Source organism: Megalobrama amblycephala, linkage group LG7 (assembly GCF_018812025.1).
Source record: "Megalobrama amblycephala isolate DHTTF-2021 linkage group LG7, ASM1881202v1, whole genome shotgun sequence".
NCBI classification, from domain to species: Eukaryota; Metazoa; Chordata; class Actinopteri; order Cypriniformes; family Xenocyprididae; genus Megalobrama; species Megalobrama amblycephala.
In genome coordinates this window covers 15296519-15322690 of record NC_063050.1, presented here as the reverse complement: position 1 = coordinate 15322690, position 26172 = coordinate 15296519, and the positions used below count along the sequence as shown (strand labels likewise).

The following is a 26172-nucleotide window of genomic DNA, read 5'->3' as shown; positions in this document are numbered from 1 at the left end:
TTCAGTAATAAAATCTGGGTTCAAGTCATCTCAAACATCCTTAAATAAACTTGTAACATCAACTTCTTTCCAGAAAATCCCTCCCACATCACTCTTATATTATTGGCCTCTATGAAGCACCTTTGATACCTGTTTATACCAGAAGCCATAATTGTTTATGACATACAATAAAGAACAGCTCAGAGGGACATTTTACAGGAACAGTCATTCTCTTCCCTCAGAGGCTTCGTAATACATGCTACAGTGAATTATACAGTGAATTATGGAAAAATGGATGTATTCTATATTTTATTTATTGTAGCTTGGCTGCATGTCCATAGTGTAAGGAGTGCTATTGGTAAGTCAAATTTATTCAAAGTTTAGATAGGAGGCTTTGCTTAACTTTGCTTAACTTAACACTGAAATCACTGAACTCATTTAGAGCTCAATCTCTGAGTTAGATTTACATTATTGATTACAGCAGCACTGTGATTCTACAGCAGAAGATCAGCTTTATCAATATAATCCAATGGTTTCGCCAAAGTTGTTCTAAACATTTCTTAGCCCAGATAGCAAGCAATAATCGAAACAATGTTAAATCAATGTTAATGTGTCAACGTTAACTGCATTGAATCAATATCACTTTTGCACCCGCAATTAATGTTACAAAAATGTTGAAATTTTAACAAGAAATCAATGGAAATGGCATTGATGTTGGATCAACATCATTCTTGCACTCTCAGAAAATGAAACAACTACAACTGACTTAAAGCCACAGCCTGAAATCAACTGAAGATAAAAGAAGACAATAAATCTCTCAAGATCTCAGCAGAAGTTCTTTTTGAGAATTAACAGGTTTAGATGTTGATGTTTTATTGAAAATATTTGGTCATCATTTTGGTGGTCAGTGTTTCCTTTAGTTGGGCAGTTTGACTTTTTATGAGAGTTTGTGGACTTTGTGTTTACAAGAAACTGACAATAACAATTATGTCCAGGTAACATAGTTTTCATCATCATGAAACAAATGTGTGTATTTGTTTATAATAGGTTACATTCACCAACAACACTTTCTTGCTACAGATCAGACACTCTGAATTGTTACATTTAAAGCGCAAAAAGTCTTTAGATACACAGACATCAAGAATCAGTGTATGAATCTCAACAATGGAGACATGCTTCATGCCGCAATGCATGCTGGAAGTCATGAGTTATATACTATGGTAGCTCCCAGCATGCATTGCAGCATGAAGGATGTCACCATTTTTGAGATTCATATGTTGATTCTTGATGTCTGTGTGTGTTAAAAAAAAAAGAAAAAAAAGAAAAGATAATTAACTGTAAAGATGGTGATCCAAAATGATGACTGAACATTTTCAATAAAACATCAACATCTAAACCTGTTAATTCTCAAAAACAACTTCTGCTGAGATCTTGAGAGATTTATTGTCTTCTTTTATCTTCAGTTGATTTCAGGCTGTGTGGCTTTAAGTCAGTTGTAGTTGTTTCATTTTCTGAGAGTGCAAGAATGATGTTGAACCAACATTAATGCCATTTCCATTGATTTTTTGTTGAAATTGCAACATTTTTTCAACATTAATTGCGGGTGCAAAAGTGATATTGATTCAATGCGGTTAACGTTGACACATTAACATTGATTTAAGATAATTTCAATCATTGCTCGCTATCTGGTAGATCAAACAGTACATATAGTTGTTCAAAAAGTTTAATCCAAATCAGAATGATCTAAATTTGGAAATTATTTGCTATTGTATCAGGTAATCCATTTTACTTTCATCCTGGTTTTAAAAAGCAAAATAGGATTGGAACACCCTGATCCAGATACACACCTTTTCAGATTACCAAATCTGGATTACCAGTACTCTTAATGGGACTACTGTACATTTGACAATGTAGATTGCTAGCTATGTAAAAAACAACAGGTACAAGAGAAGAGCATTACAGAACCATTTTTAAACTGCTTAATTTGTCTTGTTTCCCAAGGTGTTTTGTGTGCTATTTAATATAGCCATTTATCTGTTTGTTAAATCCTGAAACCAATGTCTTGTTGTTTAAGGTAACTCAAAGATAAATTGTGTGACTGGAACTAATAACTATTTTGGGAGCATCCTGGAGGGATATGAAGGTGAGATGTGTTCACAAACTGAGTACAACTAGTACACACAATTTTTATTGGATATTGGATATATTGGATATAATAATATAATATGATTTTATTTGAAAATATTTTATATAAAATTTTATTTTTATTACCAATCTTACTGTTGTTGTTTTTTTTTCAATCGCTTTGACACATTTTTCAACATTCTTTACACTGTAAGCTTTCTACACTATACAAGAATGCCAGTTTTGTAGATTTAATTACAATTGTAATTACATGCAGGTATTTTTTAATATCAGTACAATGCAAAATACAATGTAAAAACAGGTATGTACACAATAAGTGCATTGGGCAAATGATCAATTTAAATTTTAATATGTAGTTAAAGACACCTTACATGAAGTGGGATTGAACATTTTTATTTATGTTACATGTAAACTGAAAATTCACAGTTGTTTGTTCATTTTTACACACTTTTCCGCTAACACCATGCACCACCACCACCACACATTCTTACATATCTTCCTATTGCTCTTCCACAAAAAGCAACTGTGACATTTCAGTTTACACGCAACACAATACTACAAAAATAAACAGCTGTTGTTGTTTAGGGTTGTGACATTCCTCCATGTTCAAAAATAGTAGTGATTATGCTGGGCAAACTCCATATGGCCTACTGTATGCTTCCAAACTTGATTGGTTGATTGATACGATCATGATTCCTATTCCATTATAATCCCAGCTAACAGAATTTTGTTCTAAGAACGTTCTCTAAATATTCAGTGTTGGTTCTGGGAACATTAAAAACATCCAGTTTTTTTGACATTACAGGAACGTTTTTATAAGATATAATGTTCCTCAAACATTCTTTCAACTTAATTTTGATCTAAAATTCAACATTATAGGAACGTTGATTTGTAACATTTCAAGAACATGAAAATGTTCAGTAACCTTTAAATAATGTTTCCTAGTAGAACGTTATTTAAAGGTTAGTATAATATTCCTGGAACATTCTTTCAATCATTCAAACACCTGCTGTGAACAAAGAAGTTTGTTTGTGGAGATGTTTGATCAGATCTTCAGAGATTTAATGTCTTTTATCTTGTAGTTTGTGTTCTTATTTCTCTTTCTTTCAGTGTTTGTTCACAGCAGGTGTTTGAATGATTGAAAGAATGTTTTAGGAACATCATCCTAACCTTTAAATAACATTCGACTAACGTTAAGGAAACTGAACATTTTCATATTCTTGGAATGTTACAAATCAACGTTCCTACAATGTTGAATTTTAGATCAAAATTAAAGGTGCTAAAGAGGATCTTTTCGTCGACTGAGAAACCAAAGACATTTTTGACAAAGACAAACATTTCGAGGGAACGCCTCCCAAAACTCGTGCACGAGTATTGGAACATGAGTGTTTACCATCGGCATTCGCTGTGTCGTGTTTGTGGATTCATTATGTCGGACTCACCGCAGGTAACTCATAATCTGCAGTTGTTACTCCTGTCTCCTGACAAAAACATTGCATGCGGCGCCTGTGGAGTGTGGAAAGGAGCGCACAGCCGTGCACGTCTCTCACAAGGAACGTCATGGCAGTGATTGACAAGCCAGAGGGCCAATCGTTTACGTGATGATCGCGTAAACGATTGGCTGATGTTTTTAAGGCACTACTTTGTGCACAGATGATGTATATTAATATTATTCCTTTCAGTGCACCTAATAAATAATCTTTTATCAGTTAGTAAAGACAGTTTCAAGTAATATTGCAAAAATGTATAAAACAAAACATCCTCTGTAGCACCTTTAAGTTGAAAGAACGTTTGAAAAACATTATGTCAAGAAAACTGGACATTTTTAATGTTCCCAGAACCAACACTATTTAGAGAACGTTCTTATAACAAAATTCTGTTAGCTGGGGTGGCAGGCCATTTGTCAATTTAGCAGATATTAAAAACATTCCATGTCACAGGTATTAATGGAATATGTCCGACAGATATTGATAACTGAATGGATCATTTTGCATGTGAAGGCTCACACAATGAAAGAATGTTGTGAAGAGTTTGACATTTTCACTAAGAATCAACTCATCAGTTTTGATCAACAAGTCATGTGCATTTACAGTAGTTATTGTGCAAATTGTAGACAATTGTATTTACTCTTTTGCACACATTTGCCAAAGCACATGTAACTTGCTTAAATCAATAAGAAATTCAAATCTGATGTGAACAAGAAACAAACTGTTCAGAGATGAACCTTTTCTTTTGAGAAAAACAATTCACATTTGAGAACTGAGCCGAAGTGATTGAGAAAAAACTTTTTTGATATATTATATTTTGATAAAGTACCTCTGTGATCATTTAAAACACCTTTGCTTCTGGGAGCAGTATTACAAGAGTAGTAATGCAAGATCAATACTGACATTATAATGTTTTAGATAGTGTATTAAGAGTTTAAATATGTATACAATCTGGCATACAGGAGAAGTAGAGATTATCACAGATATCAGACCTGATGATCGTCTGGTGCTGGAGTCACATAATGATCCTATTGGTGTGTCATTTCTGGAGCTGGTTTACTCTGATGGAGATTCAAACGCTACTGTACGAACCGTCAAACCACTGGATGCTGATGTACTACAGGTTTGTTTCACTAATACATTTGTTAGATAAAGTAAATAAATATAAAATGAGCAATCATACTTACATATTCATATATATATATATATATATAGTACAGTACAGTCCAAAAGTTTGGAACCACTAAGATTTTTAATGTTTTTGAAAGAAGTTTCGTCTGCTCACCAAGGCTACATTTATTTAATTAAAAATACAGTAAAAAACAGTAATATTGTGAAATATTATTACAATTTAAAATAACTGTGTACTATTTAAATATATTTCACAAAGTAATTTATTCCTGTGATGGCAAAGCTGAATTTTCAGCATCATTACTCCAGTCTTCAGTGTCACATGATCCTTCAGAAATCATTCTAATATGCTGATCTGCTGCTCAAGAAACTTTTAATGTGTACAATTGTACAAAATATTTGTGTACAATATTTTTTTTAAGGATTATTTGATGAATAGAAAGTTCAAAAGAACAGTGTTTATCTGAAATCTAATCTTTTGTAACATTATAAATGTCTTTACTGCCACTTTGGATTGATTTAATGCATCCTTGCTGAATAAAAGTATTCATTTCTTTAATTTCTTTTCAAAAAAATAAAAATAAAAATTCTTACTGACCCCAAACTTTTGAACGGTAGTGTATAATGCTACAGAAGCTTTGTATTTCAGATAAATGCTGTACTTTTGAACTTTCTATTCATCAAGGAATCCTGAAAAAAAAGTACACAACTGTTTTCAACATTGAAAATAATCATAAATGTTTATTGAGCAGCAAATCAGCATATTAGAATGATTTCTGAAGGATCATGTGACACTGAAGACTGGAGTAACGATGCTGAAAATTCAGCTTTGCATCACAGGAATAAATTACTTTGTCAAATATATTTAAATAGTACACAGTTATTTTAAATTGTAATAATATTTCACAATATTACTGTTTTTTACTGTATTTTTAATTAAATAAATGTAGCCTTGGTGAGCAGACGAAACTTCTTTTAAAAACATTAAAAATCTTAGTGGTTCCAAACTTTTGGACTGTACTGTATATATATATATATATATATATATATATATATATATATATATATATATATATATATATATATATATATTACTTTCATAAAGAAAGGAAGTTCCACATACTGTATTTCTGTGTATTTCTCTTTTTCTTTTTATTTCTCCAGTCAGGAGGGAGTTTGTCTTATTCAGTCACCTGCTCAAACACAGGGGTATGTTTATTTAAACAATAACATAATCTAATCATTCAATAAGGCATAAAGCATTATAGAAATAAAAATTAAGCATATAAACCTTCATTGTGCATTTCAGAAAACAAATAGCAGGACATTAGATCTTCTGGATGTCAATGACAATCCTCCGATCTTCCAGAGTAAATCATACAGCACCACAGTGTCAGAGGTGTGTGTAATGTCATCTTTATACAGCAGTAGTGTGTTTGGTCACTCAGAGACTCACATCTCTTTTTAAACTGTGTCTTTTGCTCCAGACGACGGCTGTGGGTTCAGATGTGATCAGGGTGATCGCTGAAGATGCAGATGTTTCTCCAGAAAACAACAGAATTACATATTCTATACATGTGAGTCTAAACTGAGTCTCATGTATTTGATCCATTACAAACATGATAGACTTCCACAAGTTTATCTAATCTTATTGTTTTCACACCTCTACCTGTTAACCAATCAGACACTGGATGACATTTTTAAGTTTCTACAATTTCTAAATTAAATTTTCAATATGGCTCTCAATCAATTTATTTTTAATTTTAACTAATCTAAATAAATATTTTAATTGTCAGTCAATTCAAATATTTAATTTTGAATAAGCATATATATGTATAGATGATAATTAACATTATTGCATTCGGGTTTTTTTTTTTGTGGTTTTTTTTAGGAAAAAAAAAACTAACCTGGGGAGAGTGGGGCACAACACTTTTTAATGTTCTCAGTTTGTGTAAATCCACTTGGGGTTCAGAGTACCTTTTTCCATGTTCATACATGTCTAGTCCAATTATGTGATCTTATCTTATCTTATCTTATCTTTTTTTTTCTTTATTTATCTCACAGGTGGGCATGTTGTAACATGTCCAGATATGACAGTTTAATATGTTATTTGATCTAATCAAAAATATATATATACAGTACAAGACAAATTAAAATATTTTGTTAACAAAAAACAACTGTTAACATTTTCATATAGAATAATGGCATTTTTTTAAATAATTAAAAATAAACTAATTTTGGACTTTGACAGTGAACACACTGCAAAACACAGTTATACAACATAATTTAAAACAATGTGGGCAAGTAGATGAAGAAACATTCAGAAAAACACAGCTGAACACAGCTGCTGTAAATATATGACCAAATTCACACCATATACCCTCGTTCACTATTCCCTACATTAGTTCACTAATATATAGCCCACTTGACAGAGTGAATGAAAAGAAAAGAAAGCCAAATAAACCAGCGATAACCCGGGTTGCGTCAACAGACGATGATCATGTTTCGACTATAACCAAAGATATTGTCAAAAGCATCAAATATTGGCAATATTAAGAGGATTTGGCATTTCCAATCAATGTAAGCCTGTTACATTCTATTTTATTACTATTAGATTAGGCTACTTTTATTATTAAATTAATATTAATAAATTTGGCCCACAATAATTTCATAGTGCATCACCACATAACTGACGTGCTGTGAGGATAATAAAAGATTAGGCTATTAGCTCCTCTTTGAAAATGTTTTAAACATTTTTTGAGATCTATTATATAATGAATTATAGGCCTATAATCAAAATTATTAATAGTCTATAATATTTCCTAAAACTGACTGCAGTCATCAATGAAAATTAAGAGCTTAAAAAATAGGACCTGTTTAACACGAAAAACTATTATTCTCATTAGTTTCACAATTTACAGGCCACAAGAAAAATAATGGAATAAATTAAGACAGTTATATACCATTATCAGCATATTATGTTGAAATTCGTCTCTGAGAGAATATGGTCTGTTAATGCAGTGTCAGACAGCTACATCACTTTTTACTTTCACTTTGAATAGCCTACTGACTGAGCTTTCAATAACTCTTGCACAAAGATTGCACGTTGCTTCTTGTGTGATATCCATTGGCTCCCCTTTTTGGTTTAAAACAGAAAGATTTACAATATTGTGACCAGAAGTCCAGGGGTCAGAGAGTAAAAGTCCTGCCATATTTTTTATTCCACCCACTGAAGTGTTAATGAGATAAATAAGTGTTTAATTGAGTGATGATTGAGCATTATTGAAGACACCTGATGATAACAAGCAGAATCACCAAAGGAGAAAATCACTATTTTTAAGTCATCATCATGGAGATCAGGATTTGCTTTAGTTGAGCTCTTGACCCTTGACTTTTAATATTAGATTTTGTTTGGGCAGTTTTAACTGCATTAAAACCAACCAGACAAGCAAAGTTAAAAAAATGTTCAGGTGGTGTTGGTGATGTTTTCACATAATCATCATTTGATCTGAATCACTGAACTCATTTAGAGCCCAATCTTTGAGTTAGATTTACATTATTGATTACAGCAGCACTGTGATTCTACAGCAGATGATCAGCTTTATCAATACACTTTTTTTTTTTGAAAGACATCCTTAAAGCTGCAGTAGGGAGTTTTTAGAAAACGTTGACTTAGCCTGAAAATTTGAACAAGCACAACTCACAGGTCACTCCCCCTTGCTCTATGCTGCGCTACAGCCCTCCATCCACAGCTCCTCCCCCATCACAACGGAGCCTGCCGTGAACGCGCAGGCTAGTAGCAGGCGGATAAACAGTTATGGCACATTCACTTGTACAGACGAAACATCAACAATATGATTTACACTATGGCCTGCCCATACTTTGACTACAATCTTGGTCATCAAAACATTACGTATTTTGCAATACATGTAATGTAACTATATGACGTTGCACTATTTATATAAGTAATAAATAGCTAGTATGATAATATAATGGTAACTAACGTTACAGTATGCAAGTAATTATTCTATCGATATGTAATGCTAAATAAGGTTTGCTAGTACATTATTTCAGCAACATGACAAGCCAGTGAATTAGTAGGTTTCAATAGTTGCTTTAAACAGTGCGTGACATTTTATCTGTATGTTATGCGGCTAGAGTTTTGACACCGAGTCAATGGGCTCCGACGAGGAATCCACACCCACAGCGACTTCGAGGAGTCAACGGGCGGGGAGAAGAGGAAGCATCAGGCAGGGGACGGGCAGGCCTGTTTTGAAATGATCTTAGTTGTGTAGTTCTTAAAAAATGAAACAAATCAAGCAGGGATACTTACTTGTCAAGCAGAAATGTGGCTAACTCTGCATCGGTTTTTAATCCTTTCAGGACACGTAGCTCCCTCCACCTCGGAAAAGCCGCTCCGATATTTACCCTCGTTTTATTTCGGGCTCTATCTAATTCTTTCTTTTTGGCTTTTTTATCATCGTCATCTGTCTTTTTCCGTTTACCCGTCTTTATTTTATGAGCAGGTGCCACTCGAGGAATTGGCAGTTTGGATTGTTTGTCCGGCATAAGCAAAGCTGCGGCACACCGGTAATCTTGAATTTGAACGCCTGTACACGCTCTGCATGAGAGGAGTGTGATCAGTGCGCACGCGAGCTTGATTGACACTGCTAAGACACTCCTCCTGGCTATGATTGGTTGTTTCTTACCGGGAGCGGTGTATTTCTGCAAATGGCAATAGGACCACTGGGAGGAGCCAGAGGAGCTTGATTTTTTCACAGATTATCTGTCTCATATTCTACTGTCAGGACATAATGACAGATTTAACAAATATGTAAAAAATACATTTTTACAAAAGTTACCTAATGCAGCTTTAACACAAAAAAAGGTTTATTTTAGACAAACACAGACATCAAGAATCAGCCTGTGAATCTCAACAACGGTGACAAGCAACATATTCTGATAAACAGATCAACTCTGAACATTAGAAAACAAGCTAATAAAAAGTCACATAAAAACAGCAAAATTTAAATAGTGAGAATAAAGGAAATTACTAAGACAATTAAGCTCATAATTTATTCATGCAGCAATGAATGATGGGAGCCATGGATGAATTATGATTGGTGGCTCCCAGAATGCACTGCAACATGCTTTATTATTCTCACCACTGTTGAGATTCATAGGCTGATTCTTGATGTCTGTGTGCGTATAAAATAAATCTTTATTTTTTTTGTGTGATAAGGAAAACTTTCAAAAAAAAAAAAAAAAGTGTATTGTTAAAGTTGATCTTCTGCTGTAGAATCACAGTGCTGCTGTAATTAATGTAAATCTACCTCAGAGATTGGGCTTTAAATGAGTTCAGTGATTCCGGTCAAATTGCAATTATGCAGTAACCAACACCACCTGATCATCTTCTAACTTTGCTTGTATGGTTGGTTTTAATGCAGTTAAAACTGCCCAAACAAAACTTAATATTAAAAAGTCAAGGGTCAAGAGCACAACTAAAACAAATCCTGACCTCGATGATGGTAACTTAAAAATAGTGATTTTCTCCTTTGGTGATTCTGCTTGTTATCATCAGGTGTCTTCAATAATGGTCAATCATCACTCAATTAATCACTTATTTATCTCATTAATGCTTCAGTGGGTGGAATAACAATATGGCAGGACTTTTACTCTCTGACCCCTGGACTTCCCACCTCTGATTGTGATGTATCTCTCTTTTTTAAAAATTTATTTATGGTTAATGCACGCTCGAGTAGTCGATTGTTTCTGACAGCGTCGGCTAGTGGTTGAAGTAGTCAATCTCTCGATTACTCGACTAGTCTATGCAAGCCCTACTGTCTTCACAAGGAAGTGTCTAAAAAATTGAGTTTTATGGGTTACCATTGTGCTGAAGAGTAGAGCCTGTGCTTAAGTTCAGGAGAAGACCAAGAACTGTTTGTGATATGCTGTTTGTTGCGTTTTTAACAGATAGGGACCTTTAATGAAATAAGTTTACAATGGTTTTATGCTCACATTGTTGACATTATATAAACATTAGTTTATAGTTTTAAAAGGCAGTTGAACAATTTAAGACAGTCCATTTCTGCAAATGAAATGAGGTAACTTGTGTTTTTATTGAGTGAGTGGTTATCTTTACAGTAACTTTCTGTAGTTTACAGTAAATCCAAAGTCCAACAGTGTTGTCAGTATTATACTGTAAAAAAAGCCCGGCAAGGTCTAACAGTGTACTAAACTGCTAAAAACAGAATGGAGATTTGTCTCATTTTAATTAAACAATATTTATTCAATGTTTATTGTCATCACTAGCACTGGATACTGCCGTCCAAAGGCAAAGCGCAGTAACTACACGTTTGATCAAAAATGAGTTATGGCTTGAAATGGGCTTTGTAACATCTGTTCTGTCTTGTGACAAAGTATCCCGGTTCAAAATTGTCCCGTTTCTGAGAAACGAGGGTGTCAAAATTGCAGTAACTACAAAATTGAAGCTAATACCAAGGCAAACCGCAGTAAGTGATGTTACTGCATTCTAGCTTTGTTTTCCCGGCTTTGACAGCTGCGGCATGATGGTTAAACTCGCGTTAAAACGCAAATATCCAAAGACGAGAAAGGAAGATAGCAAAATATTAACTCCTAGCCAAGTAAATGACAGCTTTATAATCAATTAACATTAACTTGCTAGCTGCTTGCAAATTAGACCGATATTTTAGCCTACCTGCGCTGCTCCATTGATGGCTATACACTCAACGTAATCAGGGGCGGACTGGCCATCGGGAGTACCGAGAGTTTTCCCGGTTGGCCGCTGGACAATGTGGGCCGGCCCGTTGCGATGTAAATATATGTGAAGAATAAATTAAAGTAAATTTACGTAGTCTGTATCCTCCGTTCGCGCGGGCGCGGCCGACCCACTTCAGCCAAAAAAAACTTAGTGTGCTCAGTCTCTCTAGCGTTGTCTGTCTGTCTGTCTACTGTCCACAGAAACTGAGCAGCGTGGCACTTTTACTGTTTGATTAAAAAATAAATAAATAAACAACGGACATTCATTTACAGGCATGCACTTCTGACCTTTTCATATTTTTCATATTTTAATGACGTTATTCGTCACACAATGGACACAGAAACATTAACGTTGTTTCAGCATGCCAGATAAGAGTGAATGTTTGTGTATCTGTTATTAGGATTTCTTCAGTAATTTCACAATCATTTGAAAATTATTCATAAAACTCGAAATATCATTCGCAAACGTATACTAAACATGGCCTAACTAAACATATTTAAGTAGCCTATGTCCCGTGTTAGGAAAGTGTCTAAAATATATCATTTTCTAATTAGTTCACATGCATTATTTTACACACTGGTGATCAAGTTTGAAATAATACTTCTTTAATGTCTTTGAAAGAGGAAGGCGGAATTTATTTGATCAAAAATAGTCAAATAGCTGTTTTCTATGTGGATTTATTGTAAAATGTTATTTATTCCTCTGATTAAAGCTGAATTTTCAGCATCATTACTCCAGTCCTCAGAGCAATTTTAACATTCACAACATGCAAACATCAAAAAATAAAATATTAAAGTTATTGAAAACAATCAACGTGTAGTAAGAAACAACAATAAAGTTGGATGAACACATTTAGTTTGTAGATACTGCACTTTGCTTTTGCAATGGTGTTTTAGTTGTTTAAGGTCATCCAAAGGCAGAGTGCAGTATCTACATTTTGGAGGTCAAAGGTCACATCAGTGGTCATGGTTTTTATCTATAAAAAATTTCTTCCTAAGAAGGCATTACATGAATGCATTACCACTAATCTACCTACAACGTGTTTGACTGGCTGGTGTAAAAACTTTAAAGGCATTTTTCTCAGTTTCAGTGTTTGCGTAGTTACTGCACTTTGCCTTTGTAGGGCAGGATAGGCTACTGTGTTTTTAAATCATACTTGCACCTGGAGGGCGCTCTGTGCACATTTAGTCTACAAATGACTTGTTAGAAGAACAGGCATACCATGTGATATTCCGGGAACTAACAGAGGTGTCCAGAGATCACTAACCATGGCAGATATATAACATGCAGATAGACACTTTTGAAGATAATAAATACACGATTGTGACGATATATACATGTATTGCCTCAGTATTTGCGTCTGAATAGCGCTCGCTCCGTGGGCGTGGCCTTATTAGTGGAAAATGAGCTGACTCACGGACGTCTGACATGGGTCTGTTTTCATTCAGATTACATAAACAGAGAATATTTGTTTTCGATTTGGCTTACACAATTTAGAACCTGACATTTCAAAGTTTGTTTAGACATAAGTCTCATTTTTTGTGATTAGTATTCACTAAGTTACATTTTCTGAGAACTATCAGATTGGACTTTGTTCAGAGGGAGACGAGAGATCACGCATCATGTTAGTTTTCTTTATTTTGCAAAAAGCACAACATTTTGTTTTTACTCTGAGTGTACACAAATAAAAGAAGACATTTCACAAATTACAACTGAGTATAACTTTTAATTGTATGTGCAAAATTGACTGAGTAGTTTTAGTCTTTTTCATACTGATAAGAAAAAAGCAAGATGGTATTGCCGCCGCATACATTCATTGTGTAATGATTTTAACACAGTAAATGTGTCAGGAAGGATCTGATGTTAACAAGCAGAATCACCAAAGGAGAAAATTTACACACAAATTTTACAATAATATTAACCAACTTTTCTAGGTCACCATCATGGAGATGAGTGTTTGCTTTAGTTGAGCTCTTGACCCTTGAATTTTTAATATTAGATTTTACTGATATTCTCATTTAAATGATATGTCCTGACAGCCTCCAGTACCAGATGAATTTGACGTGAGAGAGGACGGTATCATCAGGTTGAAACAACGTCTGAACTTCAACAATAATCAACAGTACATCTTCACTGTGCAAGCTAAAGTAAAGACAAACTCTCTGACATCCTACTCACATCCATTTCACTGTGTATTGTTTTACACTAAAGGAATAGTTCCAAAAATGAAATATTCTGTCATCATTTACTCATCCATAAGTAATTCCAAACTTGTATGACTTTCTTTCTTCTGTGGAAGACAAAAGCAAAAGTTTAGCAGAAAGTCTCAAGCTGTTTTTTTCCATACAATGAAATGTTAATTTTAGATAGTAATAAAACTCTCTTTCTTTGCAGGATATAGGAGAATTCAGTGACACCACAGCAGTTACAATAACAGTTGAAGATTTCGACAATCTAAACCCTTATTTTGATCACAGTCTCTACAAGGCATCCATTGAGGAAAATCAGGTAAATGACATCATGATCAATACTTTAAACTCATGTCTGATCAAACAAATCAAACCCTCCATGTCTTTTCTGTTCATGCACAGGTAGGACAGTTTTCAGACGTCACTCCTGAGGCCATAAAAGCTCAAGATGGCGACACGGGCATCAACGAGCCTGTAATTTACAGCATAACAGCAGGTGCTGATAACAAAAGATTTATAAAATTAAATGTTTCTACTACTAGTTTCTGGACAGACAAAAAAAAAAAAAAAATTTGTTTGGGCTCTTGTAACTGAATTAGAACAGCCAGAAAGTATCACTGAACTCATTTAGAGCCCAATCTCTTTAAAAGTGTTTCATTTAGAGACACATATATCAAGAATCAGCCTGTGAATCTCAACAGTGGTGACCATCAAAAAGCAACCATTAATGTAAATCTAGCTCAGAGACTGGCCTCTAAATGAGTTTGGTGATTCAGGTCAAATAATGATTATCTGTATTAACATCAAGAAAACTGGACGTTTTTAGCATTCTGTGCCGCATCACCCCCTGGGTGGTTTCTGCCGCGACCACGTAACACTATCTTGGTCACAAGCCGCTTCCTCTATTCATATTACTCAACTCCTGTAAAAGGTTTACCTTTATAGATTCAGGAGGAGTCAGGTAGGCATATAATATTTTCTTCTTAGATTATATTATCTCAGGGTCTACTTCTGATCACTACGGTACCTCCTAGGCCTACAGTTCAGATATCAACCAAGCCTACCTGGGTGGAGTGGGTTAGCCTTCCATTCAGTGCACCACAGCTGGCTTTTCACCCTCAGAGGACAGCTATGCCTGCTAATGCACTCCCACGGCCCACTCTGTTGCGACTGGTTGGCAACCTTGACTGACTTTGTAAAGTCCGTCAGGATATCTTTATAAAAATCTATCTTTTTCAGACAGTCAACTTCTGATACCCCAAATGGATTCTCACTCTACAACAATAAACAGACTGAGACAATACTATCAGAGTTTGAGGGCAGTCCTCATTCTCATTTTATTATTTCTTGCGAAGGCAAAAGCTAAATACACGACTCTATGCCAGCTAAGCTGGAAGATCCATGGGCCAGATAAATAATTACATTTTAAAGCTTACCCTCCTCTCTATTCAGTATATGTTTTCTCTAAGAAAATCAGGTGTATTCTTTGATCTTCTGAGGGTTGTGGTCTGGCGTTGGCTTCCGCTTGCTGCTTGCTTGTATGCTCTTTCTTTCTATAACAAAAACTACACTACTACTACTACTATTCCCCTGAGAGCTAAAGGCCCCTGTATTTATATTCTCTTTTGATGCACTTTATCTCTTCATTTATGCACATGTGGTTTCTTCTTGCATTTACATATTACCTGCATGTATCAATTGCTAGGTTACTTGTCTATCACCTTTTTTACTTGCATCAATGCTTTTCCTATTTGCGTCAATGGCTTAAGCAATACACACATTTCTTTATTATACATTTTTATCAGATTTCTACCTTGCTAGACATTTATTTCCTAACTGTCTTCATTCTTATTAGTTACACACAACAATGCTTCTATCCCCCAGAACCCATGTTCACCTACACACATAATGCAACATTTGTCACCTTTACAGCATGTGGTATACACTTCACTCAAGCCCACAGCATATGTTTTTGTATGTCTCATATATGAAAACTTCATAGACCCCAGAGATTCTTCAAGTTCAGCAATTTTATGCTTTTTATTATATATTTTAAAATTTTTGATCAGATTGTTTGGAAGAGAACACTCCATTTCTCTTGACAGTTCCCAGAACCAACACTGAATATTTTGAGAACATTCTTATCACAATATTCTGTTAGCTGGGATCCCATTCTGAAATATTGCTGATATTCAAGAAAATATCACTCTTGCTCATGTGACATTGCTTAACTATATTATAAACACAAAATACAAGAACTCATACAAGGGCAATTCAAATATTTTCTTATCTCAAGCAAATACGCTCTATTAATCCACATTGAGAAAAAAGCCATACAATTTTTGGAAACATCTGAAAACGAGTGACACCAACTCTTACCATTTTAAAGCCCTTAAAGACCATGAGGTGAACATTGAAAAAAGCCCCTTACCCCTAACTTCTTAACTGTCACAATCCCATTGGCAGGACGCCTCCCAGCCAGCACACCCATGTAAGGCAAGGCAAGGCAAGGCAATTTTATTTGTATAGCACATTTCATACACAATGGTAATTCAAAGTGCTTTACATAAAGAAGAAGAATAAAAATAGAACATGAATAGAAATAACAGTGATGATACATAAAAGATATAAAATACATTAAAAATGAAATAAAAACAGGAAAAAATAAAATTAAAGAATAAAAAGATAATATGTATAAAATAGGATGCAAACAGTTTGGATGTAGCACAGTGCTCAATCAACAAATGCATAGGTAAAAAGATGTGTTTTGAGTCTAGATTTGAATGTGGCTACTGTAGGAGCACACCTGATCTCTTCTGGAAGCTGGTTCCAGCTGCGGCTGGCATAACAGCTAAAAGCAGACTCTCCCTGCTTTGAGTGAACCCTTGGTATTTCTAAGTGAGTTGATTTCTAAGTGAGTTGATCCTGATGATCTGTAGGGCCCACATGGTTTAGCCCAGATGAAACAAACATTATTCAGAGTGCACACTACAGGCTGTTAAATGTAACACTGAATCAGTGTTTTATTTAATGAGATAATTAAGTAATTATTTAAGTGATGATTGAGAATTAATGAAGATAGCTGCTGTTAACAAGCAGAATGAATGAAGGAAAGAGAAACAACAAGAACAGAACAAATCAAAAACTCTAGAACTAGAACTGACTTCAGCCTCAGCCTTACGCCGGGTTCACACCGCAAGCGGCAGCAGAGCGGAAGCAGCGCGTTAGCAGCGCGTGAGCGTGAACTGCAGCTGCAGAGACACATGAGTATTCACACTGGAAGCGTTTGTACAGCGTCACAGCAGCGGCTCGAAGCTGCATATAAAGTGAGCATTTCTTTACAAAGACAGCTATAAATTTGTTTTTATAATTGGTCATTGTTAAACTTGATAGTCTTGAAAGTTTGTTAACATGCAAGGTGTAAAACACTTACATATATAAACATAAAATAAATAAAAATAAATAAATAAAAGCCTCGTGTCATCCATTGCTGCACACAAATGAGGTAAGCTTTGTGTTTTACATCATCTGACGCATGAACATGTTTACAAGACTGCAAACTCGGCGAAAAAGACAGCAAACTCGGGTTTGATTTGGGTATGCAAGAGCCTATATTGCTGTCTGTGTAATAACTAAAATAATGTTTATATATCATATTTTCTGGCTAGTTTAGTTTAGTTTTCTATAATATACCATACTTTAGCCCAAACTGAATAATTAAAAACAAGTTTAAATGAGTAAATCTTCTATAAATATTTTTTAATATTGATTTTCTTTCATGACATACTTCAATTCTTGTTAAAACACACTAGATATGCTTATTCTGTGCATTTTGAGCACTTTTTGTGTGAAATCATATTTATTTTGTCCATCAAAGGTGTACTTTCACTTTAATTGAGCGTTAGCAGCGCAGCAAAAATAGACACAAAACAATCGCAGCACTGCTGCTTCTGCTCTGCTCCTGCTCCGCGCTGCCGCGCAGCCTCTGCGTGCGGTGTGAGCGCTCTCATCTGTTAACATGGGCGCCGAAAAAATACGCGCTGCTTCTGCTCTGCTGCCGCTCGCGCTGTGAACCCGGCCTTAGATAAAAGAAGACATTAAATCGCTCAAGATCTCAGCAGAGGAGGATTAAACAACTCCATATACAGAAGCTCTTATTGAGAATTAGGAGAGAGTTTTTTTGGTGTTGATTTTTTATTAAAATTTGTTTGGGTTTTTTGGGTGATCAGTATTTACTTTAGTTGAGTAGTTTGACTTGTCTTTGTAATGTTAGAGTTTCTCTGGCTGCTGTAACTGTGTTAGTTATAGCAAGAAAAGCAAGAGAAAACACAATCAGGTGCTGTGGCTGCTTCCCACTGAGCAAATTACGTCCAGAAGACGTCTTTTTGAGGTCTTGTCTCAGGTTGAAAAGACGTCCACTGAGGGGCCAGAATGAAAGTTTTTATGACGTCTTTTTTTGACGTCTTCTGGACATCCGATATAGACGAACACGCAGAATCACCAAAGGAGAAAAATCACCATTTTTAAGCCACCATCGTGGAGATGAGTGTTTGCTTTAGTTGGGCTCTTGACCCTTGCCTTATTAATATTAGAGTTTATTTGGGCAGTTAACTGAGTCATAACAGCCAGACAAGTAAAGAAATGATCAGGTGTTGGTTATGTTTTCACATAATCATTATTTGATCTGAATCACTGAACTCATCTAGAGCCCAATCTCTGAGTTAGATCCGCATTATTGATTACAGCAGCACTGTGATTCTACAGCACAAAATCAGCTTTATCAATATAATCTGAAGGATTTCACATGCAAAAAAATTTTTCTCTTAGGCACACACAGACATCAAATGATCAGCCTGTGAATCTCAACGACGGTGACAAGCAACATATTCTGATTAACAGATCAATTCTGAACATTAGAAAACAAGCTACTAAAAAGTCACATAAACAGAACAAAAATAAAATATGAGAATAAAGGAAATTACTAAGACAATTAAGCTCATAATTTATTCATGCAGCAATGCATGATGGGAGCCATGGATGAATTTTGATTGGTGGCTCCCAGAATGCACTGCAACATACTTTTTGATGGTCACCACTGTTGAGATTCACAGGCTGATTCTTGATGTCAACACACCTTTTCTGAAATCATTTGAATCATATTGATAAAGCTGATCTTCTGTCATATCAATAATGTAAATCTAACTCACAGATTGGGCTCTAGATGAGTTCAGTGATTCAGGTCAAATAATGGTTATGTGAAAACATAACCAACACCTGATCATTTCTCTTTACTTGCTTGGCTGTTATGACTCAGTTAACAGCCCAAATAAACTCTAATATTAATAAGGCAAGGGTCAAGAGCCCAACTAAAGCAAACACTCATCTCCACGATGGTGGCTTAAAAATGGTGATTTTTCTCTTTTGGTGATTCTGCGTGTTCGTCTATATCGGATGTCCAGAAGACGTCAAAAAAAGACGTCATAAAAACTTTCATTCTGGCCCCTCAGTGGACGTCTTTTCAACCTGAGACAAGACCTCAAAAAGACGTCTTCTGGACGTAATTTGCTCAGTGGGTTCATGATAAGAATATAATCATTGTGCAGTGGCTTAACTCACTGATCTTATGTTAACCGTTCCTGCTCTGTCCCTGATCGTGGTCGAGGATGACAGGGGAGACTTTCACTGCTCCAGGGCCGAAGTAGCTTTCTATTTAAACTTCGGGGTTAACTCCCTTTCCCTTTGTTCAGCGGCTATAGTGAGTAAACAAATTACAACTTGATTTGGTCTGAAGATTTATTGTTTTTAAAGTTGAACGCCGATCAACAATACAGCCACATAACAGTGCTCCGGTCGCAACCACACATTCTTTCTGCCCTCTCCCTCTTCTCTCCAAAACAAAACTGAAAACTGCTATTAAAGAGCCCGCACCATTTTACAACACTACCCCTACTCTGGATGGCAATTGTTTAACTTAATGCCACTCCAGCATTTGTTTTAACATGCACATTTTACATTAAAATTCCATGCATGGGGTTAGGGCAGTCCATCTTGTACAGTCCAAGTCTTTAGTTAGTCATTTACACCACCTAGGCGACCAGAGCCTATAAGAACAATTCAAAACAAAATATCCATGTTTACAGGAAGCAGTTTCCTGTTATGAAACACATTTTTTTTCTATGAAATAACTCTTTAACTTCAATCACTAAAATAAACAGTGTACTATAAGTATTTCGGACAACCTTTATCTCTGGAACGGTCCATAAACCTGATCAACTCAGTGAGCTACCCATTCACCAAACCTGTCAGGAGGTCTCAGTCTGCGTTTTGGCCTATGATGCCATTGGGGAAGTGGTTCTGTTGTACCACCCCCACTGTCCTGAGCATCTTCAGTGGAAGAAGAGTCCATGTCGAGAGAAAACAAGGGTTCGTTGGCAGTAGCGCTCCCTGCTGGATCTAGAGTATTGCTGGGTGATCTTTCCTCTCCTGCGTTGGAAAATAGGCCAGACAGCTCCAGGTCTGCAGTATCCATGTCAATGACCGGGGGTGGCACCCGGTCCCGGCCAGCTCCATACCCCAAGTGTTGTCCAGTGGTTCGTGACTATGATAGGGTTTCAGTTGATCATGATGAACTACTTTTGCTTTAGTCTTTGGCCCCTTTTGTATGCGATACACCAGATCATCCAGCTGTCCCAGGATGAAGAATGGCCCCTCGTATGATGGAAGGAATTTCCTGATTTTGTTCTTGGCCCTCCGTGTGCCCTTAATGAGGTACCACACAGCATCTCCAACTTCAAACCGTGTGCGGCAGCAATTCTTGTCATACTGTTTCTTTGCACGTTCCACTGACTCACCAAGCACATCTCTGGCAACCTGATGTGCCAGCTCAAGGCGTTGTCGGAGGTGTAGGACATACTCAGGGGCAGTAGAAACTACGTCAGAGTGAGGGGGTAAACCGGCTACCAGGTCCACTGGTTCACTCACCTCCCGTCCGAACATCATATAATTAGGGGTGAGGTGAGTAGCACTGTGCTTGGTTGCTCTGTAGGCCATAACTGCATAAGGAATCATAAGATCCCAATCCCAGTGGCAGCGTTCAGCTGTTGTTGCCAAGATCTGTTTTAGAGTGGAATTGAATCGTTCCACCTGGCCATCTGACTGTGGCCGAAATGGTGCGGTGCGTGTCTTTTCAATGCCAAACAGCGAGCACATTTTCTGAAACACTTCAGACTCAAAATTTCGCCCTTGGTCGCTGTGCAATACCTGTGGTGCCCCATAACGACACACCCACTCTGAAGCAAGAACTTCAGCCACGGTTTCAGCTTTATCATTAGCCAGGGTAAAGGCTTCCACCCATTTCGTGAAGTAGTCCTGTATCACTAGTACATAAGACTTCTGTCGCTCCGTCTCATTCAGTGGCCCCATAATGTCCAGTGCAACACGTTCCATAGGGGCTCCTACTCTGACGCTTCCCATAGGAGCCTGTGGTGTCTTATGGGGCCTAGCCATGGACGAACAACTTAAACAGGTTTGACACCAGAGGGCGACATCCTCTCTCATCCGATACCAGTAGTATCGAGTCTGGAGCCGTGCCACTGTGCAGTTAACTAATTTAATTTTTTGTTAATTATCTCATTAACTCCAACACTGATTCAGTGTTACATTTAATAGTCTGTAGTGTTCACACTGAGTAGTGTTCATTTCATCTGGGCTAAACCATGTGCTAAACATGGGTGTGCTGGTTGGGAGGCGTCCGGCCAGCGGGACCGTGACAGTTAAGGGGTTAATTCAGATGGTGCTAAAGCTGCAAAAACAAACTAACACGACTAACAGCCAGCCTCAGGACCAGAGGTGTAAAGTCCAGGGGTCAGAAAGTAAAAGTCCTGCCATATTTTTTATTCCACCCACTGAAGCAGTGTTAAACTTAATTAGATAATTAAGTGATTAATTTAGTGATGATTGACCATTATTGAAGACACCTGATGATAACAAGCAGAATCACCAAAGGAGAAAATCACAATTTTTAAGCCACCATCATGGAGATGAGTGTTTGCTTTGCCTTGTCTTTTTAATATTAGATTTTGTTTGGGCTGTAGTAACTGAGTTATAACAGCCAGACAAGCAAAGAGAAAAGATGATCAGGTGTTGGTTATGTTTTCACATAATCGTTATTTGTCCTGAATCACTGAATTCATTTAGAGCCCAATCTCTGAGTTAGATTTACATTATTGATTGTAGCAGCACTGTGATTCTACAGCTGAAGATCAGCTTTATCAATATGATCTGAAGGATTTCATAAAAGTTGTTCTGAATAAAAATAATTTAAAAAAAATCTTTCCTTTAAGCACACACAGACATCAAGAATCAGCCTGTGAATCTCAACGACGGTAACAAGAAACTTATTCTGATAAACAGATCACATTAGAAAACAAGCTACTAAAAAGTCACATAAAAACAGAAAGAAAAAAAAAATAGTGACAATAAAGGAAATTACTAAGACAATTAAGCTCATAATTTATTCATGCAGCAATGCATGATGGGAGCCATGGATGAATTTTGATTGGTGGCTCCCAGAATGCACTGCAACACGAACTATGAATGAACTATCACAGACGTGGTTTCGGTTGTCGTATAATATGACACATACAAGATGAAATGATCAATTCTTGCATCCCGACGTCCATTGTCGTTTACGTATCCCTACGACAGATTCGGGCTAAAATTGTGTAATCTGAACCAGCCATTAGCCAGAACTGGCTGCCCAGAGAAAGCCGCATTTGCCCGTACTGTGACTGGGAGAAGTGGAGACAGAGCAACACTTCCTCACCAGCTGCCCTAACTATGAGGAAATCAGAAAGACATTTTATCCAAAATTTGAAGTACTTTGCCCTAACTTAATAAAGTTAAACAATAAAACACAAATTCAACATTTATTAGGTGAAAAAAAGAGATTGTATCCTACTAACAGCAAGATACATTGATGTCACAAAAAGAGGGATTCAACTAATCAGTAATGTGCTCACACACACACAAACACGCAGACTCACACACACACACACACACACACACACACACACACACACACACACACACACACACACACACACACACACACACACACACACACACACAGACTCACACACACACACACTGAATTTTAAATTGTTCATAGAAATCTAAAATGTTGAATGCTGATTGTTCTACTTACTTTTTATGTGTGTACATGTACATGTATTTTGATTCACAGTAGAAATCAAATGCTTTGGCAATACATTGTACCAATTGTCATGCCAATAAAGCACACTTTGAATTTTAATTTTAATTTTAATTTGAATTGATAGAGAGAGAGAGAGAGAGAGAGAGAGATGTGAATCATCTGCATCTGTGCAGCATCTCTCTACCAGCAATGAATCTGTGAGTTTAATTACTTCAGAGACATTACCACCTCCTTGCTGAGATACTTAATGGTATAATTCACAGGGCAGCATTAACAAGTTTTTGCGCTCCTGAATGTTTCTGTGTCTGTGCAGCGCAATCTCCAATCCCTGTGTGGAGTGATGAGTGTGATTCTGATTTAGGTTTCTGATAATAACAAAGCATGTATCCATTTCTGTTTCAGTCTTTCCAAATGAATATCAGAGCAACTTTGTAATCGATGAAAACAGTGGAGTCATCTCAGTGACAACGGCACTAGACCGAGAGGAAATAGACCAGATAACTGTTTACATACAGGTATCAGACGTTTCTTAAAGGATTAGTCCACTTTTAAATAAACTTTTCCTGATAATTTACTCACCCCCATGTCATTCAAGATGTTCATGTCTTTCTTTCGTCAGTCGAAAAGAAATTAAGGTTTTTGATGAAAACATTCCAGGATTATTCTCCTTATGCTGCGTTCACACCAAACGCGAATAGAGCGTCAAATTCGCGTCTACCGCGTCTAGTTTGCCGCTTGAACATTTTGAATGCATTCGCGCGTCTAGAGCGAAATAGACACGCGTAAAAAACAAGCGTTTGAAGCGAAATTGACGCGCGTCCGAGGCGAAATCCGCTTCTTGTGGGAGGGGCAAGTGCTAGGCGGTTGTCTGTTTGCAAGATGGCTGATGTTGATCGTGCGTTCATCGAGAGCAAGTTCGATATTACCCACTAGAGGGCAGAATAAGACAGGGAATCAATTAAAGAATGCAATAGTTATGTTGACCTACTGTTACAAGTTGGTGCTCCAAAATCCCAGAGGTTAATCATGGGAATTTGCATTCATCCCAGGCTAACCTTTATTGATGTTAAATTTATTAGACCATAGTAAATAAAACAATTTACAGTGCAAATGTCAGGGGTGTCAAACTTACAGCCCGGTGTCCAATCTGATTTGAACTATAATAAAACATAGAGATGCACTAGTCCAGGGGCCAAAAACGTTTTTAAGCGGGTTTTTTTTAATTATTATTCTGGGTTTGCAAACAAACTGCTTTGTAATATTTTCCCAAAATTTCATCTGTGTATTTACGAAGTATGTAAGCAGGACTTTAACACGCTGAATACGGACACAAAGAGAACAGACCCGCCAGCAGAGGAACTACTGTACCATGCACAAGCTCACTGTTTGCGAAAAATAGGGAGAATAATATAAATATTACAGTGGGATTGATATGAATATATCTCCGAAGGCAACTGTTTTTAAGAAAAGTTTTGATGGCTTTTCCTCTTATCTCCATATAAAGTAGTAATATTCATTCAGTCCGTCTGCTGATTTTGTTTTGTTATGTAGCATAATTTCACAAAGCTAAAGTCAGACCAGACCTAGTTTTTGCTGTTAATCTTGAAATTATTCAGTAATTTAAATTAAAAACAACTGCTCATGCTCATGTGCATAACATCTTTGACTATGATAAAAATGCCTCTAATATCCAAATGCCAGTGTTTGCCTCTAATATCAAAGAGATATCTGTTTAAGGCCAGTTTGGCCTGTGAAAAAATAAACAACAAATAAATTTGCTTTAAAAAAAATCTGCAACCAGTATCAGAATCAGACGTTTTGCTTCTTATAAAAATTGAAATTGGCCATGATAAATCAAAATAGATGCTAATAAAAAATATTAAATAAAAAATAATTTTAAAAATCGAATAGTCTTTTCACTGTAAACAAAACAAAACAAAAAAATGCAGTTTTCTTGCAAATTAATTTGTTGTTCATATGTTTAATATTAATGTAACTATCAGCACACTAAAGTTATTATAAGACGAAGGTAATCCGGCCCGCATATGGTTCATTTCTTTCCAGTCCGTCCCTCAAACTAAAATGAGTTTGACACCCCTACTGTAGATGCTATTTACACTAAGTGAAAATACCGATACATCCTATTTATACTAAATGACAATAGCAGCATTTTCACGATATGCTATTTATACTAGGTGAAAATAGCGATATTCTATTGACACCATGTAAAAGTAGCTTATCAGTTCTTTGCAAGAAGTGTAAATAGTATTTAGATGCTGTAGGCTGCTATTGGCAGATACTATTTGTACCTCAGTATTTTTGTACAGGATGCAATAATATCATATAGAATGATTATATTTATTAAAATTATTAAATGGATGCTGCATTATTGGGAGAAAAAAAACCCTCCACTTTCCACCAACCCTACTCAATGAACACTTTTAATATTATTAAACACTTGTTCACATTTTATTTCCACTTTTTGAACATTATTTTCATTTTATTGAAAATGTATATGATGAGAAAATAGGAGTGAGCTCTATTATTGGGTGAGCTCTGCAAAATGCTGATTCGACCCTGCGATCGCTTTAAAAGCCAAAATCTGAAACCCTACATGCTATTGTTACGCCACTGAATACATCGAATTACAACTGTCCCTTTTTAAACTTCAGTGGCCCAACCAGACATTGGAACTATACTGTAAAGAGTGTTTGTCAACAAGGGACGCTATTTGCACTTACTGTAAATAGACACTCCGTGTCCTATTATTTCAATATATTAGCACCTATTTTGATTTTTATATCTTTAGAAAATATTACAAAGCAGTTTGTTTGCAAGCCCAGAATAATAATTAAAAAAAAACGTAAAAAACGTTTTTGGCCCCTGGACTAGTGCATCTCTATGTTTTATTATAGTTCAAATTAGATTGGACACCGGGCTGTAAGTTTGACACCCCTGACATTTGCACTGTAAATTGTTTTATTTACTATGGTCTAATAAATTTAACCTCAATAAAGGTTAGCCTGGGATGAACGCAAATTCTCATGATAAACCTCTGGGATTTTGGAGCACCAACTTGTAACAGTAGTTCAACATAACTATTGCACTCTTTAATTGATTCCCTGTCTTATTCTGCCCTCTAGTGGGTAATATCGAACATGCTGCTAACCCTGCCCAATAAATACTTTTAATGTTATTAAACACTCGTTATACAGGTTACTTGCACTTTTATAGCATAGTTTTAAT

General features: G+C 36.1%; 2 protein-coding genes across 2 annotated transcripts in view; both read left to right on the top strand.

Moving 5' to 3' along the window:
* The window catches only part of LOC125273125 (protocadherin Fat 1-like), a 184278-nt gene that overhangs the window by 66525 nt on the left and 91581 nt on the right, over window positions 1–26172 (top strand). The window lies entirely within an intron of this gene.
* Window positions 235–6318, top strand: LOC125271824 (protocadherin Fat 3-like). Its single transcript, XM_048196084.1, has 5 exons — window positions 235–337; window positions 2054–2122; window positions 4574–4734; window positions 5907–5951; window positions 6052–6318. The coding sequence occupies exons 1-5, from the start codon at window positions 271–273 to the stop codon at window positions 6208–6210; spliced, it is 501 nt and encodes a 166-aa protein (XP_048052041.1). The 5' UTR covers window positions 235–270; the 3' UTR covers window positions 6211–6318.

Bases quoted from the DNA above. Each gene is read 5' to 3' on its own strand.
- LOC125271824 (XM_048196084.1), top strand. From the start codon at position 271: ATGGATGTATTCTATATTTTATTTATTGTAGCTTGGCTGCATGTCCAT. The intron at 2,123-4,573 runs GTGAGATGTGTT...TCTGGCATACAG, and splicing joins CATCCTGGAGGGATATGAAG to GAGAAGTAGAGATTATCACA. The intron at 5,952-6,051 runs GTATGTTTATTT...TGTGCATTTCAG, and splicing joins TCACCTGCTCAAACACAGGG to AAAACAAATAGCAGGACATT.